Source organism: Gymnogyps californianus, chromosome 5, assembly GCF_018139145.2.
Source record: "Gymnogyps californianus isolate 813 chromosome 5, ASM1813914v2, whole genome shotgun sequence".
Lineage (NCBI taxonomy): Eukaryota > Metazoa > Chordata > Aves > Accipitriformes > Cathartidae > Gymnogyps > Gymnogyps californianus.
Window position 1 is genome coordinate 1,445,832 of NC_059475.1, and position 21,809 is coordinate 1,467,640.

Here is a 21,809-nt window from a genome sequence, read left to right on the forward strand (position 1 = left end):
CCTATCCTATAGTATAATGCTGCTCCTAGGGGCTGTAGCCCCTTCTTACCCTCTAGCACGGTGCTGCTCCTTTGCGATATAGCTTGTCCTACCCTACAGCATGGTGCTGCCCTTCAGGGCTGTAGCTCCATCATATCCTATAGCATAATGCTGCTCGAGGGACTATAGCCCCTTCTAACCCTATAGCACGGTGCTGTTCCTTTGCGATATAGCTTGTCCTACCCTATAGCATGGTGCTGCTCCTTTGGGATATAGCTCCGTCCTGCCCTATAGCACAGTGCTGCTCCTTTGGGATATAGGCTATAGCACCCTGCCCCTCAGGCTTACAGCTCCATCCTGACCTATAGCATGGTGCTGGCCCTTGAGCCTACAGTGCATACTGGCCCTTGGGGATATAGCTCCATCCTGCCCTACAGCACAATGCTGCCCTGCAGCCCTATAGCAAGGTGCCACCCCTTGTCATGCTGTATGGCACCATGCTGCACTGGAGCACAGTCCTGCCCCTGGGCCCTATAGCTCTGTCCTGCCCTATAGCACGGTCGTATAGAGAGTTGCCTACAAGAAAGGGCTGTACGTGCAGGATCCCAGCGAGAGGAGTCCTACAGCCCCCACTTGCTTCACCCTTCAACCCCCCGAAACCCCCGCTGTGCTCCCAGGGGTGCCTGGGGAGCAGCACCCGTCCCGACGCAGACCTGTAATAACGCTTTGATTTTATTAAAGTTCATCCAAAAACACAACAATAAATAAAAGAAACGCCGAAACTTGCCACGTATGGTACAGGATGAGAGCGAGGGGGCTGCCCTGGCGATGGTTGCACCCCAGAGCTCTGCTAATCACCGATCACTCCCCCCCCCCAGAGGGGACAGGGACGGCGAGGTGACACGCTGAAGGTGCGCTCCACCTCCTCAAACTGGACCCTTACGGCAAAAAAACGAGTAAAAAGAGCACCAGCGGCTGAGCCAGCGCGGGGTGGGACGGCGTCAGCTCCCGGGGACGTCACCTTGAGCGGGTGCTGTCCTGAGCCAGAGCCGGGGGCCTGCGGGCGGTGGCCGAGGCCGGGCGGGCGACTAGTTGCCCACTAGTTGCGACGGTACAGGCGATCCCGCGTAGCCACGCTGACTTTCTGCTGGTAGTCCTCCATCTTGTCATGCAGCTTCTCATAGAGCTGGGCGAGGGGCAGAGCAGGCGTCGAGAGACGAGGGCTCCCACCCTGTCCCATGCTCCCCACCCCGTCCCGCATCCCGTTCCCACTTTCCTTCTGCTCGGGTAGGAGAGCAGGAGCGGGCACAGGGCACCTTGCCAGTGCTCCCCGCCACCCCTCGGCCCCTCCGCGGGGTGTTTGCGAGCACCCTTCCTTTTCCCTGGGCAGTTGTACGTACCACAACGTTGTAATGGTTGGTGGTGCTCTCCCGCAGCGCCTGGAGCAGCTGGTCGATGGCGGTGTAGGGCAGCCACACCATGGGGGCCGTGGCGGACAGCGGGAACTGGAGGGGAGAGGAACCCTCGTGTCATGTTGTGCTGGTGGCAAAAACGCTCTTCCTCACAGCCGCAGCGAGGAATTGCTCCCAACCGCCATGTCCGGACACCTGCTTGTCCTACTGGTCCCACTAAGAGATCCCCTCTCCTCTAGGGTGAGTTATCCACACCCATTTCTCCTGGAAGCACCGTCACGCAAGTCACGGGCACAACACCCAAACCCCAAGTGGGATCTGCCCCAAGGAACGGTCCACCACATCCGACGCTGCAGGTGAGCTCACCTCGATTCCAAAATACCGGTGCCCTTTGCCCAGCACAGCGTCTACATACTCCAGGACCAAATCCACAGCTTCTTCCAGCAGATCATAATTCAGATAGAGACGCAGCAGCTCGGCAGCGTCCACTTTCTGCAAGCAAAGAGGGAAACGTCAGCCAGGGAACGTGCCCAGGAGCCATCACGATGCCGAGAGGAACCCGCTCTGAGCCTCAGTAACAGGCACGAAGCAGCCAGCACGGGTTCCCGGAGCTGGGAACAGGAAGGCGGGGTGAAGTTTGCGACGAGGAGGTGCCTGTCGAAGTGAAGGTGATCCGGCAGCTCTGGGACAGCTGGGGTTGTTTGGCCAGCAAGCAGTACGTGCTGAGCGGTGACCTTCTCCCTGTTCTCACCTTGTAGCTGTTAATGAGCCAGTTGGGCAGAGGTATCCCATGCGCCAAGAGCTTGTTGATGACGCAGCGATGGTACAGGCTGTTCTGGGACGGGTAACGCTCCAAATAGGACGACAGCAGCCGCCAGGCTTCATCTGTGGCGCTGCAAGGCAATTATTTCCCCTCGGAACCCGTGCCAGCAGCCCCTGCCACTGTCTGCGAGGCCACGGCGTGCTCCAGGGGACGTGTCCCGCTGCCCGGGTTCAACGTGTGCGCTCGAGGCCCAGCAAAGCGGGGCGTGCTGCGTACAATGGGCTGGGGAGAACGTGGGGAGAGCACGGTGACAGCGCAGAAGCACGGCTCTCCTGCTGTCCCAGTGCCACAGGTCTGCTTTAAGCGGGTTTTATGAACCTGTGACCCTCTGGATTCCTGCAAGGCTTTCGCCTCCAGAAATGACCCACTCTCATGAAGAGGAACTCTACTCTTCTCCCCCAGACAAGGACTTACCTGGACTCCTTGGTGGTAACCAGGGCGGAGAGCTGGTTTGCTGCTAGCCAGTCCCAGGCCTCTGCCTGCGCTGCCTCCCCTCCCAGCTGCAGCTTGATGCACCTGGAAGAGAGAGCAGTGCAAAGGTGGGTGCCTTCAGAGCCCGGCCCTTTCACCCTGCCTCGGCCACAGCATCAAAGCCACCCCTCGCAGGACCATTCCCAAGCAACAGCTACGAATTAGCTGGCTCGGCAGGAAAAGGCGGCTATTAGAGTGATTTCTAAGCTGCTCTAAGTGCCAGAGAGGAATTAATGACTCTGATGTTAGCAAGCTTTAGGGCCTGAGCTTGGGTAAGAGATGCCCTCTGTGCATCCAGCCACAGGAACGGGTCGCAGCAGAGCTCCTGAACAACTCTGCAGGCACAAGGCGTCTTCTGGAAGCGCGGAGAGGCAAAGGAGACAAGGAATCCTGGGGTCAGAGATGAGGCAAGAGAGCAAACGGCTAGCACAGAGATCAGACAGAAGAGGAAGCGCTCTGCCAGCCGCTATTTGAGAGCCGCTCAACGGCTTGAACAAATCTTCTGGTAAGCAGCTCGCTGGGCACCAGCAGGAGCGTGCCACGAGCCAGCTCACCAGAAAGGTCTCCAGATGATGGTTGTGCCTGGGTCGGGATCACCCGCGACTGTCAGATGCCAGCTCTCTCCCCTGAGACCAGGGAGAAATCTCTCCCCTATCCCTACCTGCTCAGCGAGGCTCCCTTATTTTTTCCTTTTCAGGTGTGAAGAACAAGTTCCACCTCAAAACCACTGAGCCAGCAGCTGCTGAGGCCGTGCACAGCGTTAGCAGCCACGGCGAGCAGACAGGACAGGACAGCGCTGGCTTCTGACCCCGGGGAGCTGCAAGCTGCGCCCTGCCAAGCATCACGCAGCGCACGTCTCTCCACGTCACCCGAGGCGTGGAGGAGAAGCTCGCTACGTACTTGAAAGTGAGTCCCTCAAAGATGGGCGTCAAGGGCAGCTTGAACGTTTGGCACAGAGTGATGGCGGTGTCAAAAAGGCCGGCCCGGACCAGGAGAGCAACCGTTTCTTCAGGCGTAGAGTTGCCTGCAGGGAAGGAGGACCACGTAAGCGCCTCCCCCAGTCACAGCCCAGTGCTTACTGGGGCCTAACCCCATGCAATTCAGCGGCAGAGTTACAGCAGCACCATGCTAACGGCTCAACGTAAACCACCCTGCAGCAGTACTTCTCATCGCACGGCTTGAGGCTTTCTTGGCCTCAGGAGCATCTCACGAGCCCAGGAGCCGTCCCTGGAGGGACCGCACAAAGCGGCAAGTGACCCACGGAGCCATCCCTGATCAGGCACCAGCGGGAGAGGGACACAGGCAGCAACATACGGCTCGTAGTCAAATGCCGCCGCTGTTTAGGTGAGTGGGGAGGGGACAGCCTCGTCACTGGCGCAGCAGGCCTGTATCCAAGTGAATAAGGCATCAGCTCAGCTCTGCCACCGCAGGCAGGAGGGGCAGCGGCAGGAGGTGAGATGAAACTGTGGCACTCAGCTCCCTGCGTCTCCAGTTTGCCCTCAAACCAGCTGTTCAATCCTTTCCCTGCAATCCCTTACTGGGACGTCATCTCCTCCTGATTCTTAAAAGGGGAAAAATGTGTACATGTTGCGTAACTCGTATCAGAGACTGGCAGAACACAGTTAAAGGGTCAGGGTGGGAGAGCTGCAGCTTTCTGCTCCCCAACAAGGAACAGCTTTGATAAGCTAACACCGTGTCGTGAAGCAGGATTGTCCAGGACAATCATTTAAGCAAGTGTTTTTTTCCAGGGCTTTCTAATTCTTTTTCATCTGGGGGCAATTTCCAGCAAGCCAAAAAGATGCCTTTTTGTCTCAACTGATGAGCTCAACGCAGACCATCACTAGAGTCCGGCAAAGCCAAAAAACCTGTGGAAAACTTAAAATTGTTTCTCCTGATCTGCCTCTCCAAAGCTGCTGAACTCGGTGGCAACATTTCATGCTAGGGAGGCAAACTGCACGGTCCCTGCCAGCTCCTGGGTTTGTCTCTGGGTCAGAACAAAATCGCTGCTTCCTCACCTGAGCTACGACCGAAAGCGTTACAACGAGCAAAAACCTCAGGGGAAGCGAGAGGTGGCTGCGCCGCATCCCTCCTACCTGCCACAGCCGCTGTTGACAGGTCATGCTGCACCAGAGTCAACCGGATCCGGGCCAACACGCATTCCTTCTCCAAATCCTCCAGCTCCAGGATCTCGATTTGGCGAGTTGCTGTAACAGATGGACACGAAGGGCTCTTCAGCATTTTAAAAAGGGCTCCTCGGGCGTTGTGCAAAATGTCTGCGCCCCTCTGCCATCCTGACAGGAGTCGTACCACGGAAAGCACCGAAGGAGAGGTCGGGTTTTGCTGCCCCTTCCTTGCTACCTTGAACTGTGCCTATCTCCTTGACAGAAACCTCCCGTCCCTCCTCTATTAGAGATGTTATCTAATGTTGGGTAACAGCTGCTGCTCTGACTGCCAGGTATATGCTACAAAAGAGCTCATTCAGAAAGAATTGTTTTAAAAATACCTGACTTAAACTTTTTTTTTACCATAATGCTGAGGATGACGAGTCTAACCTGCCCCACCATCCTGTGCTTTGGTAGACACAGGCAGACCGGAGACCTTACCAGCAGAGACTCACTACGTCAGCAGGGTTTCCAAGAGCACAAACAACACAAAGAGTCTTGAACAACTAGAAATTGCCTCACAAAGGCTTTTTTTTTTTTTTTTTAAATTACAACTTACTTCCACTGAAAGCAAAAGCGCTGACAAGACATCAAACTACAGAGGAGTGTGCACAGAAGCTCCTTGGGGAATAGCTGTTACACAGCAGCATATTGCAACTGGGAGACACTAACGCTGGGGGAGTTAACTAGCTTACAACCCCCCAAATTATTGGTCTGACAGAGGCGAGAGCTGCCCTGAGCCATCTCCCAGCTCACAACGGAGCAGCAGAGCTCTGAGGTCAGGGGAAAGGCTGCTCTCTGACAAAAGTCAGAGGAAGCACCAGGACTGGGCACTTACTTGGAACAGCCGTGCACTCCCCGTCGTGGCTTCTCTTCGGGGATGCTCCAGGGCGTTCGTACTTGCAGGGAAAAGCAGAAAGAGGGTTTATGCCCACCTGGTTTCCAAAGGACAAATTTGCCACGATACGATACAGCCTTAACACCAGCTCTCCATTTCAAGCCTTGATTTGAATCAGAAAAGCCATACAACCGCTTGGCAGTTCAGGTTACATTTATCTCTGGCTATCAGAAACACAGCACAGCATTAGCCGATCAGGCTACGGTCGCCACCTCCCCGCAAACAGATTTGCAACACAAACCATGTTCCAGTAATTCTCTTTTTGACCGGTATTCCGGCTGTTCAGACTCCCCAAAAAAGATTTGCTCTGTCTTCAACAAAAGGTGATATAATCCCACATATATACACCAGCCCCCTCCCAAAAGTTGTCCTGCTTCCACCCTGCTCCAAAAAAGGGGCAACGACACAAGGGTGACGGATAGGACCAATGCCTCCCTTGAGCGGGGCAAGACAGCGCTGCACAAGCTGGCCAAGAAGATGAGAGCAGCAGATTAAGAAGGCCAACGCCTCTGTTCGTCACATCGGAAAGGATTTTGGAAGCTCCTTCCCAAACGTACAGCTATAAGTGTCCCCACAGTCAATAGCTCAGGTCGGAGGCTTCATACTAAGCTCAGCATTTCTTACCACAGCTCCAGAAGCTGGCTGCACTATCCAGGCGTACTCTGGGCGGATCAACCGTAAGCAGTTAATAGCAGCGAGGAAACAGTTTCCCTGTTTCTGGAGCCCTCGGAGCGTCCGCACCTCCCTGCCCAGGCGCATGCCGTATTCAAACATCACTGTTCCAGCTGAGGAGAGAAGAGGAAAACATCAGCCAAGACCCAGGACAGGCCACCCCGCAGGGGTAGGGGAAGCGGTGTCCCCACTGTTACAACGTGCCCACGCCAAGCCTTACCCTTGCGGTAGTTGTGGCGGTAAATGTGGAAAGCGTAGAGCAGCTCGTAGTAATTGTGGGTCATCAGATCCACCGCCCGAGCATGAGATTCGATGATCCCCACGACCTGCAGCACACGGAGGCTCAAATGGGTCGACAATTCCTTTAAAGAGAGCGGTTGTGCCCCCCCTTCCTCCCAGCGCAGGCGGATTACCTCGTTATGGAGGTTCACATAGGGGAACTCCACCAGGTCCTGGAGCTGGGAGCGCTCACAGAGAACCACCACTAGCTGGCGCAGACAGTCCAGCTGCCTGCGGAGAGAGGAGGACAACTGTCCTTGAGGAGCGGAAACAAATCCATCTCCAGGATGCAGGCTTTAAGCCACGAACACGCCGCTTTGTGACGAGCTCCGTAGGTTTTGGTTTTTTTTTTTTTCCCTGGCTTAGAACCAAGAAGTCCCTTCAGACTTCTCCTGTGCTGGAAATAGAGATCCTGGACAGCAGAGATCCTCTGCAAAGGTCTCTCAGGAGGGCAGTCTCCCTCCCTCAGCTCTATTAGGTAAGATTTTCTTCAGCCTCAATTAAAATGCATTCCTACTTCTTCTCTGAACATCTATTCCAGGCATTCCTGCTCATCACATCCTCCTCTGCTAGGTTGAAGCTTCCTCTACCCAGTTCACTTCCCAGATGGTACTCAAGCTGAAAATTCAACTCCAAGTCTTTTCTTTATCGAACTAAATTCACTGGACTCCTAAAGCTTGTCAACATACAATGCTGCATGCGAACCTTTAGCCATTCTTTTGGCTCTTCCCTGTCTCAGCTCTTCCCCCCTGCCCAGTTTCCTCCTTTGAGATAGTGCCGATCCCAGCTGTCCTTACAAAAACGAAGTATGCCTTTTTAAACACACCTTTACACATGCTAAACAGTACTTCTTAACACAGCAGCCATGTCCTACCCTAAAGCATCGTACCTTCCCTTCAGTTTGATGGAAAAATTGGTACATGGACCTCCGAGACAAGTGAGCGTAAAGGCATACAACTGTCACCTACCTGCTGGGATCTGGGTTTTGCGTTAAGGCTACATATGCTTCACTGTTGTGTCCTAAATCCAAGTGATGTTTGAAGATGCAAGTCCTCAAAGTAGCCTGGAAACACCAGAGCACAAACCAGCATGTTTCGAGTTATACAACTGAAAAGAAATTCCCGTGTAAGCTCCCTGAAGAAACATCTTGATGCAAAAGAAGTGACCTGTACCTGGCTTCTCCAGTCATCCGCCGATTCCATGATAGCCAGGGTAGCCAGCTGGATGACCAGCTCTGGTAAACCCACCATGTCCAACAAGCGCAGAACCTGGAGAAGACAATACTCTAGCGTTGGCTGCAGCAGTACTGAAGAACGGGTTGGGCTGGCGAGGTTTTTTTTTTTTTGTTTGGTTTGGTTTTTTTAAGAGCTACTCCTGTCCCTACTAACCATAAGAGCAGTCAAAAGATTTTCTTGATGTTTCTAAGCGATTAGACTGAAAAAGGAAAGATTTTGGTAAGTCGCAGAGGTCTGAACCAAATCCCAGCACAACAGGCCCAGGCTACGGCTTTTCTGGAGGATTCATCTCTGCACATGTGAGTTTTCTGAAATATTTTAGCACTGACAGTTACAGTAAACCCCTGCGACAGAGAGGTAAATGATTCTGTCCCCAAGCATGCATGCAGCTGTATTAGAGAGAGAAGTTCCCTCTCCAAGGGCACCTGACAATCCTTGTGTCTTCTGGATTTTAAAGTCAGGGAATCCCTTACAATGAGCCTAGGTTCAAGCTTGCAGCCTGTCTGAACTAAGGTATTATGCAAGAAGAAAGATCCTATCTCAATTTAAAGACATTCATTTTTATTTACCTCAAAGCTTAATAACCTTCCCCTTAAGCAGCACCTTACATCTAGCCTGGACATGTCTGGCTTCTGCCTCCAGCAGCTGGATCTCACCCTGCCTTTTTCTGCTGGATAACAGAGTCCTCTGCTATTAGGAAACTAATAGGTGGAAAGTACCTAGCTTTCACACTGTAGTCACCTCGTCATCACCCCCCAAAGAAAGTAAATAGACTACACTGAGGTTTCACCTCCCAAAAAAGTATGTTTTCTGAGTCTCAAGTTACTTCCCCGAAAGCCGGGGACCAGGCAGGAATTCTCTCTCCGAGCGGTGCCTGTGTGGAACGATTTGGTGCCAATTTACTCGGTCAGGACCATGTACGCTGGGCCGGCTCAGCCGTACCTTGTTGTAGTACTGCAGGCGGGGAGTGGAGACCATCTCACCCTCCTCAGGTTGGATCAGCCTGTCCAAGAACTCTTCTCTTCCCACCTCTGACGCAGCTTGGCAGAAACAGTCCAAAGCCTAGAAGCAGACCAGAAAGCAGCTTGCGTGTGCCCCTTGGGGGACCGACCCAGCCTGCTGTACCGGTGAGAGGACAGTGCTGCCTGTTCCAGCTCCAGCGTACGAGACCTGCTGGCCCCAAGCTAACGAGAACTTCCCCAAGAGCAGATCCCGCCATCCCCCTCCAATCCCATTCTTTGCCCAAAGGAGGCAGAGCTCGAGACGGATGTTTCCTGACTTGCACAGCAGAAACAAGGCTGGCCCTACCTGTGGCACCTCCTCCCTCCCAAGGGAAAAGGTCCAGGACCCCAGAGGGAGGCAGCGCCAGAAGGAAACGAGGGCCTTACCTTGTGCCCCTCACCCATGACGAGGTAGCACCTGCCCATCATGAAGCAGCAGGAGCCCATGTTCACGTGGCACCACGGCTGCAGCAGGCGAATGTATTCCTACAGGAGAGGAGGAACGGGAGTTTCGATTCAGGTCAGCACTCGCTCGTGACCTGCAGGCACCCAGTACCAGAGGAAGGGTTAGGTCTCTAACACCAAAGCGCTGTTTTGGTGGCCCTTTTAGCTGCTGCGCTCGTACAAATCCCGCTCTTCCAGCTCGAGCGCGGGTTTCCCCAGCCCCAAAGTCCCTTCAGCGCACAGATGGGGAGACATCCCCCACATGCTCCCGGGAAACAACCTGCTTTGAATAGCTCCAGTGTCTGTACAAAGCGCCTCAGAAACAGCACCCGCCATCCCCAAAAATCAGAGACGACGCTCTCTACAGCCGCTGCAAACCTGGTGCAGGGAACCGTAAAGAAAACATTACCCTGGCGTGCACAGAGCGTGAACGGGAGCGCACGTGTGTGAAGGCAGCGGGAGAAGAGGCGAAGCAGACGTTAGAAGAGCAGTATCTGTGCAGCAGGGCAGGAGAGGGAGAGCAGCCAAGGAAGACCACGGATTACAGCAACAAACTGCCAGGCACGGGGTGGAGCGTTGACGGCACCAAGGGCACACCGTAAATAAAGCCACAACACGGACGCTGGCCGAAACGACAGGGCAATACAACTCAAACCTGGCCCCGTGCCTGCTCCGTCAGGATAATATAAGGGCTGCAAAGTGTCATCACCTATCAAAAAGCAGCTAGGAGGCACGATGAAAACTCAAAAGCTGGCATCCCTCGTGCCTGGGAGAGTGGCGTATGCTCTTCATACTTGGAGAAGCAGAGATGTCCCACTAGCAGGGCTCTTGGGCCCAGCAGGAAAGGAGGAGGAAAGGCCAGGACCTGGCGGCAAAGCCACGGTTTCACCAGCCAACCTGCATCTTTGCATGTCCATAAACCACCAGCACATATGCCTCACCTACCCCAGCCACGGGTCCACTAAAAGCCACGCGGCGACGCATCCTCTGAGCCTGGATTCACCGCTCAGATTAGCCAGCTACAACAGATAAATCCCACCCCAGGCTTGCTCAACAGCTTGTCACACAGAATAAGCAACAAGGAGAGGTTTGGCCCTTGTCCCAGGCCAGTGCGTTGGTCACTAGACCTTCTCTGTGCCCGCCTGTTACTCGCAGGGTGCTTCCTGTATCTCCACCTCTATTTGGGTCACCGTGCTCATGCTCACAGCAAATCTGGTGTTAGCTCCCCGAGGTCAATGCACTTAATCCAAGTTTACGTGACCAACTGGGATCAGTAAGCGTAACAGAAGGTAGCGGGGAGGAGGAAGAGCCTGCTCCTGCAGAGATAAAAGTCTCTCGTATCTCCTTGAGGCGGGACGCAAGTGAGGCGAAAGCAATGCAAGGAAATGCAAAGCGTGCTCGCGCCACGAGAGTGCACATATGCCAGGAGGTGGAACGACGCTGCCCAAACCGTCCTGGCATTTCCTGGCTCAAAAGCTCTGCAGATTTGACATTCTTTTCGGCAGCAACATGAACACAAAAGAAAGCAATTCAGCCCCCAGGTGTAAGGGACTGTGAGAATAAAAGGTTCTGTTAAGCACAGGAAAAACATCTCATTAATAACAGCCTGCCTAGCCCTGCGTGCCTCAAGGACTGCCGTCAGTCGGGGAATGAAACGTGTCACATGGCGCTGCAGACAAGAAATCGTGCAGTTCAGAACTAGAGCACCAGCAGCTACAACTACCAAGCCCCTGAAGAGAATGGGAAGCGACGGCGGAGAAACAGTGGTTTGAAATACAGCAGTTTGTGGAGACACCTGGAAAAAAAAGTAGTTCACTCGCCCTGCTACCAAGATGTTGGGAGCGCAGCTGGGGATGAAAAGATGATGGATGTTTCTTACATGAGTTTTTACTAGTAAAAACATTTAAGAAATAGATGAGCCCTCCTGAAACACTACTTCTGTTGCTGGGTTGAAGAGAGCCTGCTGAACCCCGAGTCCCGTGGGCGATCTGTTTGCAATGGTACCACAGGAAAGGCTACGGGTACATCAGCAGCAAACAAGCTATTGGATTATGGGCTTGCGGTGGTATTTAAACGAGCTCCGCAAAGATGTTTCTTGCACGCAGTATCACGCTGGCAGACAAGCCCTGGGAGACTGAACTCCTCCACGAAAAGGGTATATAATAATCCTGAGCACTTATGCCTGGATTTTCTTGAAAACAGATGAAAGAGGAAACGCGTAAGACGACCATCTTAAATCATCCCCCAGCAAACTCTCTGTGGCATTTTCTAGGTCCGAGATATTTAGCAAAAAGCCCTTCTGTTAGCAGAGGTGGACACTACAGGGAACAAGACAGATGCATGAGGAAGATGGAAGATATTTGCTACCTTACAATTTGTTCACTGCGCTGACACTGCGATAGTTATAAGAGACATTTCTAACAACTCTCCAAAAGAATCGTTCCTTGCCGTATGTTTCATCTGCAGGACAAACTTCCAACCCAACATCTCCAAAAAGGGAAACATGGGAGCAGAGCGCTTGGGAAGATCAGCTCACGTCTGAGCTCAGAGAACAGCAACTAGGGGAAAGCAGAACAAACTCCAGCGACTGGAAAGATGTTTTGGGTACTTTTTTCTCAGCGGAGGTATGGGGGCTGTGCACAGAGCTGACGCTGCGTTACACCTCTGCATCAGCCAAAGCGCAGAGCTGCTACTGAAAGAAACCCACGCGTGGAAGGAGACTGTTGTACTCGCTCCTGCTCTTCCCCTTTGAGCTCCTGTGAGAGAGCCGGCACGAAGCACTCACCTGCAGCTGGGTGTACTGACAGCTCCCCATCAGGCACTCGGGGAAGAGGAAGCCGGGATTGCTGGGCCATCTGAGCGAAGGTTAAGGAACAGAGGACAATCCAGTCTGGAGAGCTCGGAGAACTAGTCTGAAAAGTCGGCACGCCTCTCGCGCTCGGTTTGTGGGGGGGAAAGGAGAGAAGATTAAGCTGCTCTTTATACAAGTCATTATTCTGTAATAAGATTTATCCATATTAGAACAAAACCATTAGTACATCTAATCCACAACTGCCCAAATCTTGTTACCCTTCCAAATCTCCCAGCATCGCACCTCGCCAAGTCAAGTTGCTAGAGCTCAGGGGCTTAAAGTCAAAAACTCAAATCCTTTATTGTGCACCTAAACAGGATGGATTCTGTGAAATCTTAAAATACCCACAAATCCCATTAACACTAACAACAGTCACTTGTTCAGGAGATTTCTCTTCGAAATTTGCGTGTGGAAAACATTGATTTTGGAACTACACGAGGCTCGGGGTAGAGATGGCCAACTTACAGCCCCCGAGCACTCCGCAGCCCACCACCCTAACCCCTCTGCTAGCCCCAACCCTCCTCCCACAGACCCACCGACGCTCCCAGCCTCAGGACCGGGACACGACACGCAGCCTCCGTGCAATCCTGCGCAGGGATTCCGGCACTGCCATGCCGTACAGAAACTTCCCCTGGTTACAGCCCGGCGAGAGCGAGCACCACGCAGTGGGTTTACAGCCAAGGATACAGGAGCGGCAGAAAGTCAGCCACTATTGCGGTAATGAGATGGGGCCAGTTCAAACTTGTTTCAGCCAAAGAGGTGTTGGGTTGCAAGAAGAGTCGAGATATGATGTGCTTTCTGGCCACTTCCTGAAAGAACAGCTCCACAATTGTTTGAGGGCCGGATACTAAAAATACAAGTTAAAGAAACACTGAGAAGATGGCCCGCAGCAGACATCCCAGGCTTTCTACACCGTGCTGGGCTCGTCAGCCCAAACATCACAGATTAAGTCAGAGCAAAACAATAAGTACGTTCAATACTCGAACTTGTTGGTTTTGGATTTGTCTTGCCGTCTGGTTAAGTCAGAGGGAGTAGCAGGAGATCAAAGAGCCACATACTGCAATGTTTATTAACCGCAACTCAATTATAACAAAAAAAAAAAAAAGAAAAAAGAAAAAGGGCTGCGTTCTCTCTCCAGTTGCTCTCTTTGCAACCCAGCTGCAGCTTTCCAGCGCGACCGAGTGTTTTGCAGGGCAGGGCTGAGGGAGTGCTGATTTGGCTATCTGGGTCTGTTCAAATGCCTCCCTCCTCATTCCAGCACCCTAAGCAGTCCAATCTCCCATTAGCTAACTGTTCTCAACGCCTCTCCCCAAGCTGCCACCTCCTTTCTATCTTCCCTACGTTTCACATATTTTTCCTGAAGCACAGTGGCCAAACAGGACTTTCCTCATGAGCGGGCCAAGAAATAACCCACGACACTGGCACACACAAAGGATGTTTTCAATTTCGCTTTCATGCGCTGACATTTACGTCGAAGCCTCCTGAACCCAGACTCTCATTCAGGGAGAGTTTGGACTCTGAAGATCGCAGCCTGCTTACAAAGAGCACAGATGCCCCAGGCCTGTCAGCAAGCGGAGGAAATTCTTCCCCAGCTCACAGCCCTTCACACGTGGCACTGCTGCCTGTTTGTCACTGATTTTCTCAGCTCCCTCTGAAGTGTCTCAGCCTCGAAGTGCCACGCAGACTAGTTACAGCAGGCTCTTACCTGTGCATTTTCTCCCCTACCCTGCTCACCACCTCCCTCTGTAACCACTTCAAGGTACGCATCCTCCTAATTAAGTTGCCTTATATTCTCCCCGATTAGAATTTCTCCCCCAAGACAGCAACCCAAAGCATACGTCTTTGCAGCAAGACTTTTAAAACGTGAACGAATCATCAGCTGCAATCTCCCCCTTGAGGTACTGGCTGTGAGCAACGCTCACGTCTGAATTGCAAAGCGTTGGAAGCACAAGCATGTTTTGGGGGGAAGTATTTCTACATTCTCTCGCTTCCCTGAGCTGCTACTCCTGGTTGCTGTGGGATAAAGGCTAGCAAGCAGGACAGGCCACTACAGCCACTGTAAGGTACAGGAGCGAGAGGTGAACTTGGCTAACACTGCCGGGGACAGAATTAATAAAGTTTGGCTGAGCGAGGCCTTCCCATCCTCCTCAGGCTGAGGATAAGATCCATGTCTCTGGTCCGAGTCCAACGCTACAAGATACTTTGTTTTTGTTGTTGGTTTTTTTTTTGGCGGACAGCATGACAAACATCTCCACGTAAAGTGTGGTTGTTCAACCACGCACTCCATTAGCTCACTGCATGAAGCATTTCCCTCGGGTGGCAGAGACACAGAGTACAAGAGGTATAAATAACAGAAACCGAGAGCTGATGAACTGTGGACATCTTACCTAGTTTATAGGGCGTTAGAGTAGTGGTGTCCGCTAACTCCAACACAGATAGATGCTGCAGATTAGACTCCCTAGAGAAGAAAAAGCCATCAGTGAAGAGACAACAAAACGCCTCCTGCTTTAATTGCGCTCATTGTTCAACTCAAATGACTCCTACTGCTGAAAAAGGCAACGGCGCACAGAACAGCAAGACCTCACACGGCAGAATTAGCACAAGGCAAAGAGTCAGCTCAAAACATGGAAGGGAAAAAACACCCTCCCCAGCACAGCCTGACTCCTAGAGTGATACGCCCACAGCAACCACCAGCTTTTCATATCAGGAAGGGCATTTCAGGTGGATTTAGGGAACCCACAATCATTTAAAGACAGAATGGGCATGGTAGAGACTTACAGCGTGTCGACAGGGACGTCCGACGCCAGGCACTGGCTCGCCCACCTGATCAGGTAGTAGGACAGCAGCAGGGGAGAGGTGCGGTGCAGCAGGTCCTGCTGAGACTGGAACAGCTGTCCCCCTCCCAAAACCATCTGCAAGCAAACCACAGAGGTTGGCACACCGAGAGGCCAAGCCCAGAGAGCAACGGCAGGACAAGGGCAAGCAGTGAGGTTTGTATCAGGCCCAGCTCGTCCCTCCTGCGAACACCAAGGCGGTCAATAGCCCGGTCGTGAACTCAACCCGCCCAGGAGACCAGCAGGACTTGCCCAGCCTTGCTGCCCAGGCATTGCATCCCTGCATGCTCCAGCCAAGAGCAGCACGGCTAGGTGACACGGAAGGAAAAGCAATCCGTGCTTGTGAAGGACACAAGCGCGTCAAGGTGGCAAAGCAGCAGTTCCTCATCGAGCAAGCAGCACGTCACATGCCTTGCGGTCTGTGAGAGCCTGGCTCCAGAAGGGCACCTTGCAATGTGCCTTAAATGCTCCCAGGGCAACCTTATCCAGGAAGAAGGGGATTTCTTTCCAACCGAGAAACTACTGCAGTAACCTTTCCAAGTAAATAATATTGGTTTAAACAACACTCCCCTTGTCTGGGGACTTGTTCCGCACCCCTGCGTCCATCCAAACCATCAGCATCATCTCTCGTGCGGCCACACGGCCAACAGGATGGACCCAGACCATCCCACCCCACGACCGCAAACACAGCTGCTATCACGGTGGCTGTTTGCGCTGGCTGGAGCGGCCTCACAGAGGCTGAAACCACGGCCTCTGGGTAAACACTGCTGCCGTGACGCAAAGGTGCTACACGCTGCGTTGCCAGAGAACAAGGCTGCAATCGTGTGTGTGCTGGGCTGCGCGGTGGCGTGGGAGGGATGGGGAATAGATGGGAGAACTGTACGTGCTCAGGCACGGCTGTTTCAGACGGGAGGCTGGAAACAATGCCCTCCTCCCGCACAGAGAGTTTTGCTTCCTGCTTCCTGGATGCTCGGCGTGGAAAGAGGGAGTTAGGGTGTGAGCGCAGCGCATCGCTGCTTTGCTTAGGATGACAAAAGCAGCTGGAGGAGAAAACAGGGCTTGCCCAAGCCCCGGGCTAGTTCAAACAGCCTCCAGTGTTTTGCGGGAAGAGACAGAGCTCACAGTCTGGCACCAGCAGAACCCCAGCTCCAAAAGTTCAAAGAGCGTAGCAGTAGCTTCAAGGGCTGTACTCACAGGATCTCCAAGCCGCAGCAACAGCTGTTGGAGGATCAACAGGTCCCGACAGATCAGGAAACGGATCGTGGCAATCTTACATACCCCCCAGCAAACCACGTTGACAGCGGTACCGCTACCATACAGCTGGGTGAGGTTCATGCGCATATTTAGATGATGAGCTGAAAGATAAAAATCGCCCTCGATAAGGGGAGGAACTAGACCGACAAGAACACTTGCTGAGCCACCGCTTTCCCAGCCCAAACGCCCCACTGTAGAGCTTTCACCTCTTTCCATGTCAGCATCCGTCTCGTAGTCCATTTCTCGGATGAGCACTCCGATGGCATGGATGGGGTTTCTGATCTCCTGCAGTTTGCTGTGTATATCTTCCATCACATTTTCCCTGCAAAGTGAAAAAGATAATAATAATATTAATAATCAGCAACAAGAGATATAAACTCAAGAGGGCTCCCTTTCCTCCCTTACTGATCCTCCCTGGAAGGGAGTGTATCTGATCAGTCTGGATATTCTTGATGGGAATCCTCTTCTGGCCTGGAGTTTTATTACAGCGCCTGCAGGGACCAGTCTATGCATTCCACTCCCCCAGGCTACCAGGAAATAACAGTCAGATAGCTGGCATTCCATGGGGGAATGATTTCAGGACGCCTGACCAAGGCTCTGACCTCTACCTAACGTCTGCAGGTACTTGCCTTCAGCACTGCAATGATCACCTAACAGGAACTTGTGCCTCTTCCGCTCTCTATCTCACCTGAGAAACCACCAACATTTCTTTTCTGGAGGGCCCCAGGCAACAGCAAGGGGGTTCTGGATGGAAGACCCTGCTAATGTCACCAATACCCACGCTCCCCATCTCTGAAGGGACCTGGAAAAGTCTCCTGCAGCACAGGGAGAGCCCGTGCATCCCAAACGTGCTTTGATGTCAATCAAGGACAGCTCCAGGCAATCCCTGCTCAGCCAGCCCTGCCTCCCTGCAGGGGAGCTTCTGCAAAAACATCTCCTTACGTGTCATTAGCTATCAAGTCCTCCAGGATCTGCTCTGCAGCCTTTTCTGGAGGCTGGAGGCGGGAGCAAGCCATTTCCATTATGAATGCCATTTCCATGGAAATTGATTCTCCGATCAGTCGAAGGCACTGGACAAGACAGACAACATCACGAGACATCTCCAAATCTGTAATGAAAGAATCTAACTGTATATTTACAAGAGATTTCAAAGCGAAGGTGGGAGGACCATTCAAAAAACCAGTTAGTTCAGCTCCTATCAGCAAACTACTAGCAGCAGATTGGTCTCAGTCCCGCATGTCAAACTGACCCTTCCCTGTTAACTACGAGGCCAAATTAAAACTTAGGGAGTTGACAAGGGAAAGATTTGGGCTTTATTATTTGGAAAGTGAAAAACACTGATGCAACAATAAAACAATGAAATTCCCTCCAAGGGATTTTCTCCAGCCACAGGTTGAAAGGAAACAATTAGTGCAATGTAACAGCAAAAAAAAAACCCAAACCCAGAGCAAACGGCTCAGAGAGCTTAGCTCTGCCAAGCAGAACACACTCTCATTACAGCAGCTATCCATTTGCAGCACTACCTCTCACAGCCGAGAGAGGATTTTCGCATTCTTAGAAGTGATCTGAAAATTCAGTGCTGAGGGTTTAAATCACTGCTTTGCAATGCAATCCTTTACGCATGCGTTTTTAAAATTAAGTCGCATTTTTTGAGAAGTTCAAAACAGACAGGGCAGGAACTGCTAGCCTCCCAAACCCAGCCCTCCAGCTTTCCTTCCCTCAGAGCCAGAAATAGCTCAACCCAATGGATGATGGTTCTTCTTTACAAAAATATAAAAATCATTCGAGCATGAAAGTGGAGCTTAGGTAACATTTTCCGTTGCCTTTTTCTTGTGAAACGTCATTCCACGGCCAGCAAAGCATAGAGGGCACTGTGGCGACAATATTAACGACAGGTTTTGCACACACTGCCATTTACTTCCCGGAGACAAGAAACAGCACGGTCCCTCTCCACAGCTTACACGAAAACATTTATACAAAAACATTGCGCTAAAAACTAAGTTTGCAGAACCGGGCAGTTGAGCCCAGCGTGCCAGGGTGCTTAGAGGATCACAAGTTTCCTTCTCGCCTGTAATCTCTGAAAGGAGTTTACTCCATCAGCAAGACACAGAGATTGGGGAATTTTACAAAACAGAACCGCTTGCACTGAGTCAGAGTAGGTCTTGCGGCTCTCGGTGGGGATGGCAAAGCTGAGCAAGCACCCAGCTGAGATCATGTTAAGCGGGGTTCATATGGGGGGGGGTCACCTGCATGATCAGAAACACAAGCTGCTGCATCCCGCTCTCCCCACCAGCACGGGGGGACCTGCCAGCACACTATCGAGCTCCAACCCGGCAGATCTGTCCCACAGAGAGCAGGAATGAAGGCGGCACCGGTTAACCGCAGCCTACCCAGGTAGTTCGTAAGACCACAAGGGTAAAGGGTCCACCAACGCAGGTCCTTGTCACTGAGCAACACGCAGCCTGAAATCTAAGATTCTTCCTTTTTAAGTTATCTGAAACGAGTCACGGCAGATTTGCAGCCTTGACACCATTTTCTAATTCCTGGTCTGAGCACGATGGCAGGTTTCACAGAACAAAACTGCCTACAAATGCCAAAATAAGAAAACTATCTCCATGTAGATAATTACGGAGTCAGGACCACTTCTAGAGACCTCTGTGGAAACTCCCGCATCCCTCTGCCTAGGGCTTCCCTGGCATGCAGCGCTTCAGCCTCCAGCAACGAAAGAGCTCCACATCTCCTCACTTACCATCAAAGATGGCAGCGTCGTCCTCAGTCAGGAGGTGCTCGTTAGAGAGGAGATAGAGATGGTCCACCAAGGAGCAGGGCACGAGGAAAGACAGGGAGCCCTAGAAAGGTGAGGAGAAAGCCCTTCTTTGAGCTCCCCAAATCCACACCTCACTCAGCAGAACTCCTCCCTGGAGATCCCTGCTTCCGTTGGCCGCAGTGGCCGAAGAACCACTGCCGCTCAGCCTCACCTTCTTCAGCAGGCACACCATGTTGGTGTAGGGATTCAAGTGCAGGGCCAGGGGCCGTGAGAGCGCTTCTTGGTACTGAAGGCAGCAGGCATAGAACTTGGACCAGAACTCCACCTGCAGCTGCCAAAACTCCTCCAGCGAGCACTCGTATTCTGTCACGCTGCCCTGGAACTAGAGGGACCAAAACAAGACTTCAGATGAATACAGGCAGTGAACCAGAGAGGAAAAACTGTAGCGTTCAGACTGCTGTCTTGTCTCTCATGATGTTTACGTGGTTAAGGTTTATAAACACCAGTTACAGTTCTCTTCCCCACCACCTTACTGTCAAAATGTAAGTATTTTTTTCCTACAGCAGTGAATCACACAGCAAACAGCAAGGGGAACAAAGCCCACAAGAACCATTTCTGTACAACCTGAGATAAAGAAGCACCAATGATATCAAGAAAAAGGGCAGCACTGCAGATCTCTTTAAAAACTTCATGCATTAAGATTGCTATAGAGGACACAAAACTGCCTTTTTCTGTGAACTTTCTAGCAACAGCCTGAGCAGCCTCAAGGATGAGCCGCAGGTGGAAGGACTGCTGGCTTAGGAGAATCAGGCATATCAGAGTAAAATCTGGAGAAGTAGGATAAAATGGGGGAAATTCAGACCCAAAAGGACAGCCAGTTGATCTTTCAGATAGGTCCCCTAAGCAGATTATCTTCTGGTGTTCAAAATTACGAGCAACAGCTCTGCGTGGTGGTGGCCAGCACCCACGCGCAGGGAACCGAGAATGGGCAGCACGCGATGTGCGACCAGCAAAGCACACTCCAAGCAAAGTGCACCCAGGGAGCCGAGACAGCAGAACACCAAGAAAGAAGAAAGGACTCCAAAAAAGAAGGGGGAATGGAAAAGCCAGGCAGGAAGGATGAAAATTTGTACTTTTTAAAAAAGTCACATAACTCCTTTGGAGAGACAAAGGACAAAACAAGGCCTGGGGTCACTTTGTATCTCACTTAACTTTGCTGAACCATCACAATACATACAATGAATGTAAGAACAAAACACGGGGAGGGAAGAATCTCACCTCGCTTTCCACGGCTAAGGTAACCTCTTTTTTTAACTCATCCCACGTCAGATCCATGTGTCTCTCAGTTCCTTGAGAAAAGATCTGAAAAGCAGCACAGCAAACTTTTACTTTAAAGCAAGACAGCTGTCTCCCTGAGGTTCAAGCAGCATTGAATGATGTAAACCAAATATGAGAGCATCAGCCAGCGCTTTGCGGGACAAAAGTACTAAAAAACACGGCTGGCTGCTAAATGTGGGGTACGTGGACGTACAGCCAGCTTCCCTCTTCCTGTGGAAATGAAGGAAGCCTCCTGGCAGGCAGTGAACTGGGATGTAACGAAAGAAGTGCTGCACACTTTCAGAGCAGCTCTCTTGTACCTTGCTATAGGCCTCCATAAGGTCACAGCACAAAGAATCAAAATGGTCAGAGTAGCGGAAGTTTGGCTTTTCCATTTTTCCTGAAAAGGCACCACGTGTTGCCTTGCTCTGCCCTTAACAGCCTTAGAGGAGCCAGAACTGAGCGGATATATTCTGAGAAACAGCACAACAGTGGGCTGAGAGTCTCCGTTCACCTGGCTAAAGCAGCAGGCAATGAAAAGCAAGCTCAGCAACCTGCTGTGCTACCTAAGGTTTAAAAAAAAACAAAAAAAATTATTCTGGAAACCACGTTCTGCCTCCTGCCATCAGCAGCACACACTGGCTGAAATACGGCACAACAGCCACTCACTTGCTTTGGTGACTACTGACAAGTCTACAAACTATCAAATGCAAACTGATGCCCGCCAAGAGCTCCAAGGAATCCTGTTGCCTCGCGTCTAAATGGCCAGGAAGGAGAAGCTGAACAGAGAGCGCACCAAACGCCCTCTCACTGACCTGTAAAGCCTTCTGGATAGCTGCATTTGTGAACCGGCCAGGCATGAAGAGATACTCCAGGTAGGTTTCCTGCAAAGAGACAAAGATCGCAATCTAAGGAAACACATGTGTCAGGAAGAGAGCATTTAAGATACTGCTCCTGGTCTTTCCTCCCATTCTCAAACTCAGCCCCTGGATCTGTATTTCTTTCCAGCTTCAGTTCGTGCCCACAGCCTGCTCCAACCTCTCCCCTTCCAACCCCTTAGCAGTTCCCGTGATCGAACACTGCTTCCCGCACACTCCAGATCTTGTTTATTCACATGTCTTGTCTCAAGGCTCTCTCTTGACTGACTTGAAATTCTCCTCGTCCCTCAACTTCTGGTTTCATAACCATGCTTAGTGCTTTAAAGCTGTGGTAATAGAGGCCAAGGCTTGTCCCCTTTAATCTGCAGTAATTTTAAGAGCGTATCAATATAATTTGTACACTTGAACTGTCCTAATGTTCTCCTGGGCAGAGAAGCTTCATTAATTCTTGTTGCTATTTTATAGTCGGCTCACCCTGGGGTCCTGATCGTGTCGAACCGTCACTTCCTCTTCAGGCAGTGGCTGCACAAAG

General features: G+C 51.8%; 1 protein-coding gene across 1 annotated transcript; it reads right to left on the minus strand.

Annotated features, from left to right (window-relative positions):
- Nucleotides 1–693: 693 nt before the first annotated feature.
- NUP160 (nucleoporin 160) lies at nucleotides 694–21,808 on the minus strand (the record flags this gene model as incomplete). Its single annotated transcript, XM_050896969.1, has 27 exons — nucleotides 694–1,165; nucleotides 1,380–1,484; nucleotides 1,758–1,883; nucleotides 2,143–2,284; nucleotides 2,629–2,730; nucleotides 3,586–3,709; nucleotides 4,779–4,889; nucleotides 5,686–5,746; nucleotides 6,370–6,530; nucleotides 6,638–6,743; nucleotides 6,831–6,927; nucleotides 7,665–7,759; nucleotides 7,869–7,964; nucleotides 8,874–8,993; nucleotides 9,320–9,418; nucleotides 12,162–12,231; nucleotides 12,915–13,074; nucleotides 14,615–14,685; nucleotides 15,006–15,139; nucleotides 16,256–16,416; nucleotides 16,522–16,637; nucleotides 17,258–17,423; nucleotides 19,065–19,164; nucleotides 19,294–19,464; nucleotides 20,361–20,444; nucleotides 21,215–21,283; nucleotides 21,752–21,808. Coding segments are annotated over 27 exons (2,991 nt in total), but the record flags the coding sequence as incomplete, so codon positions are not given.
- Nucleotide 21,809: the final 1 nt, after the last annotated feature.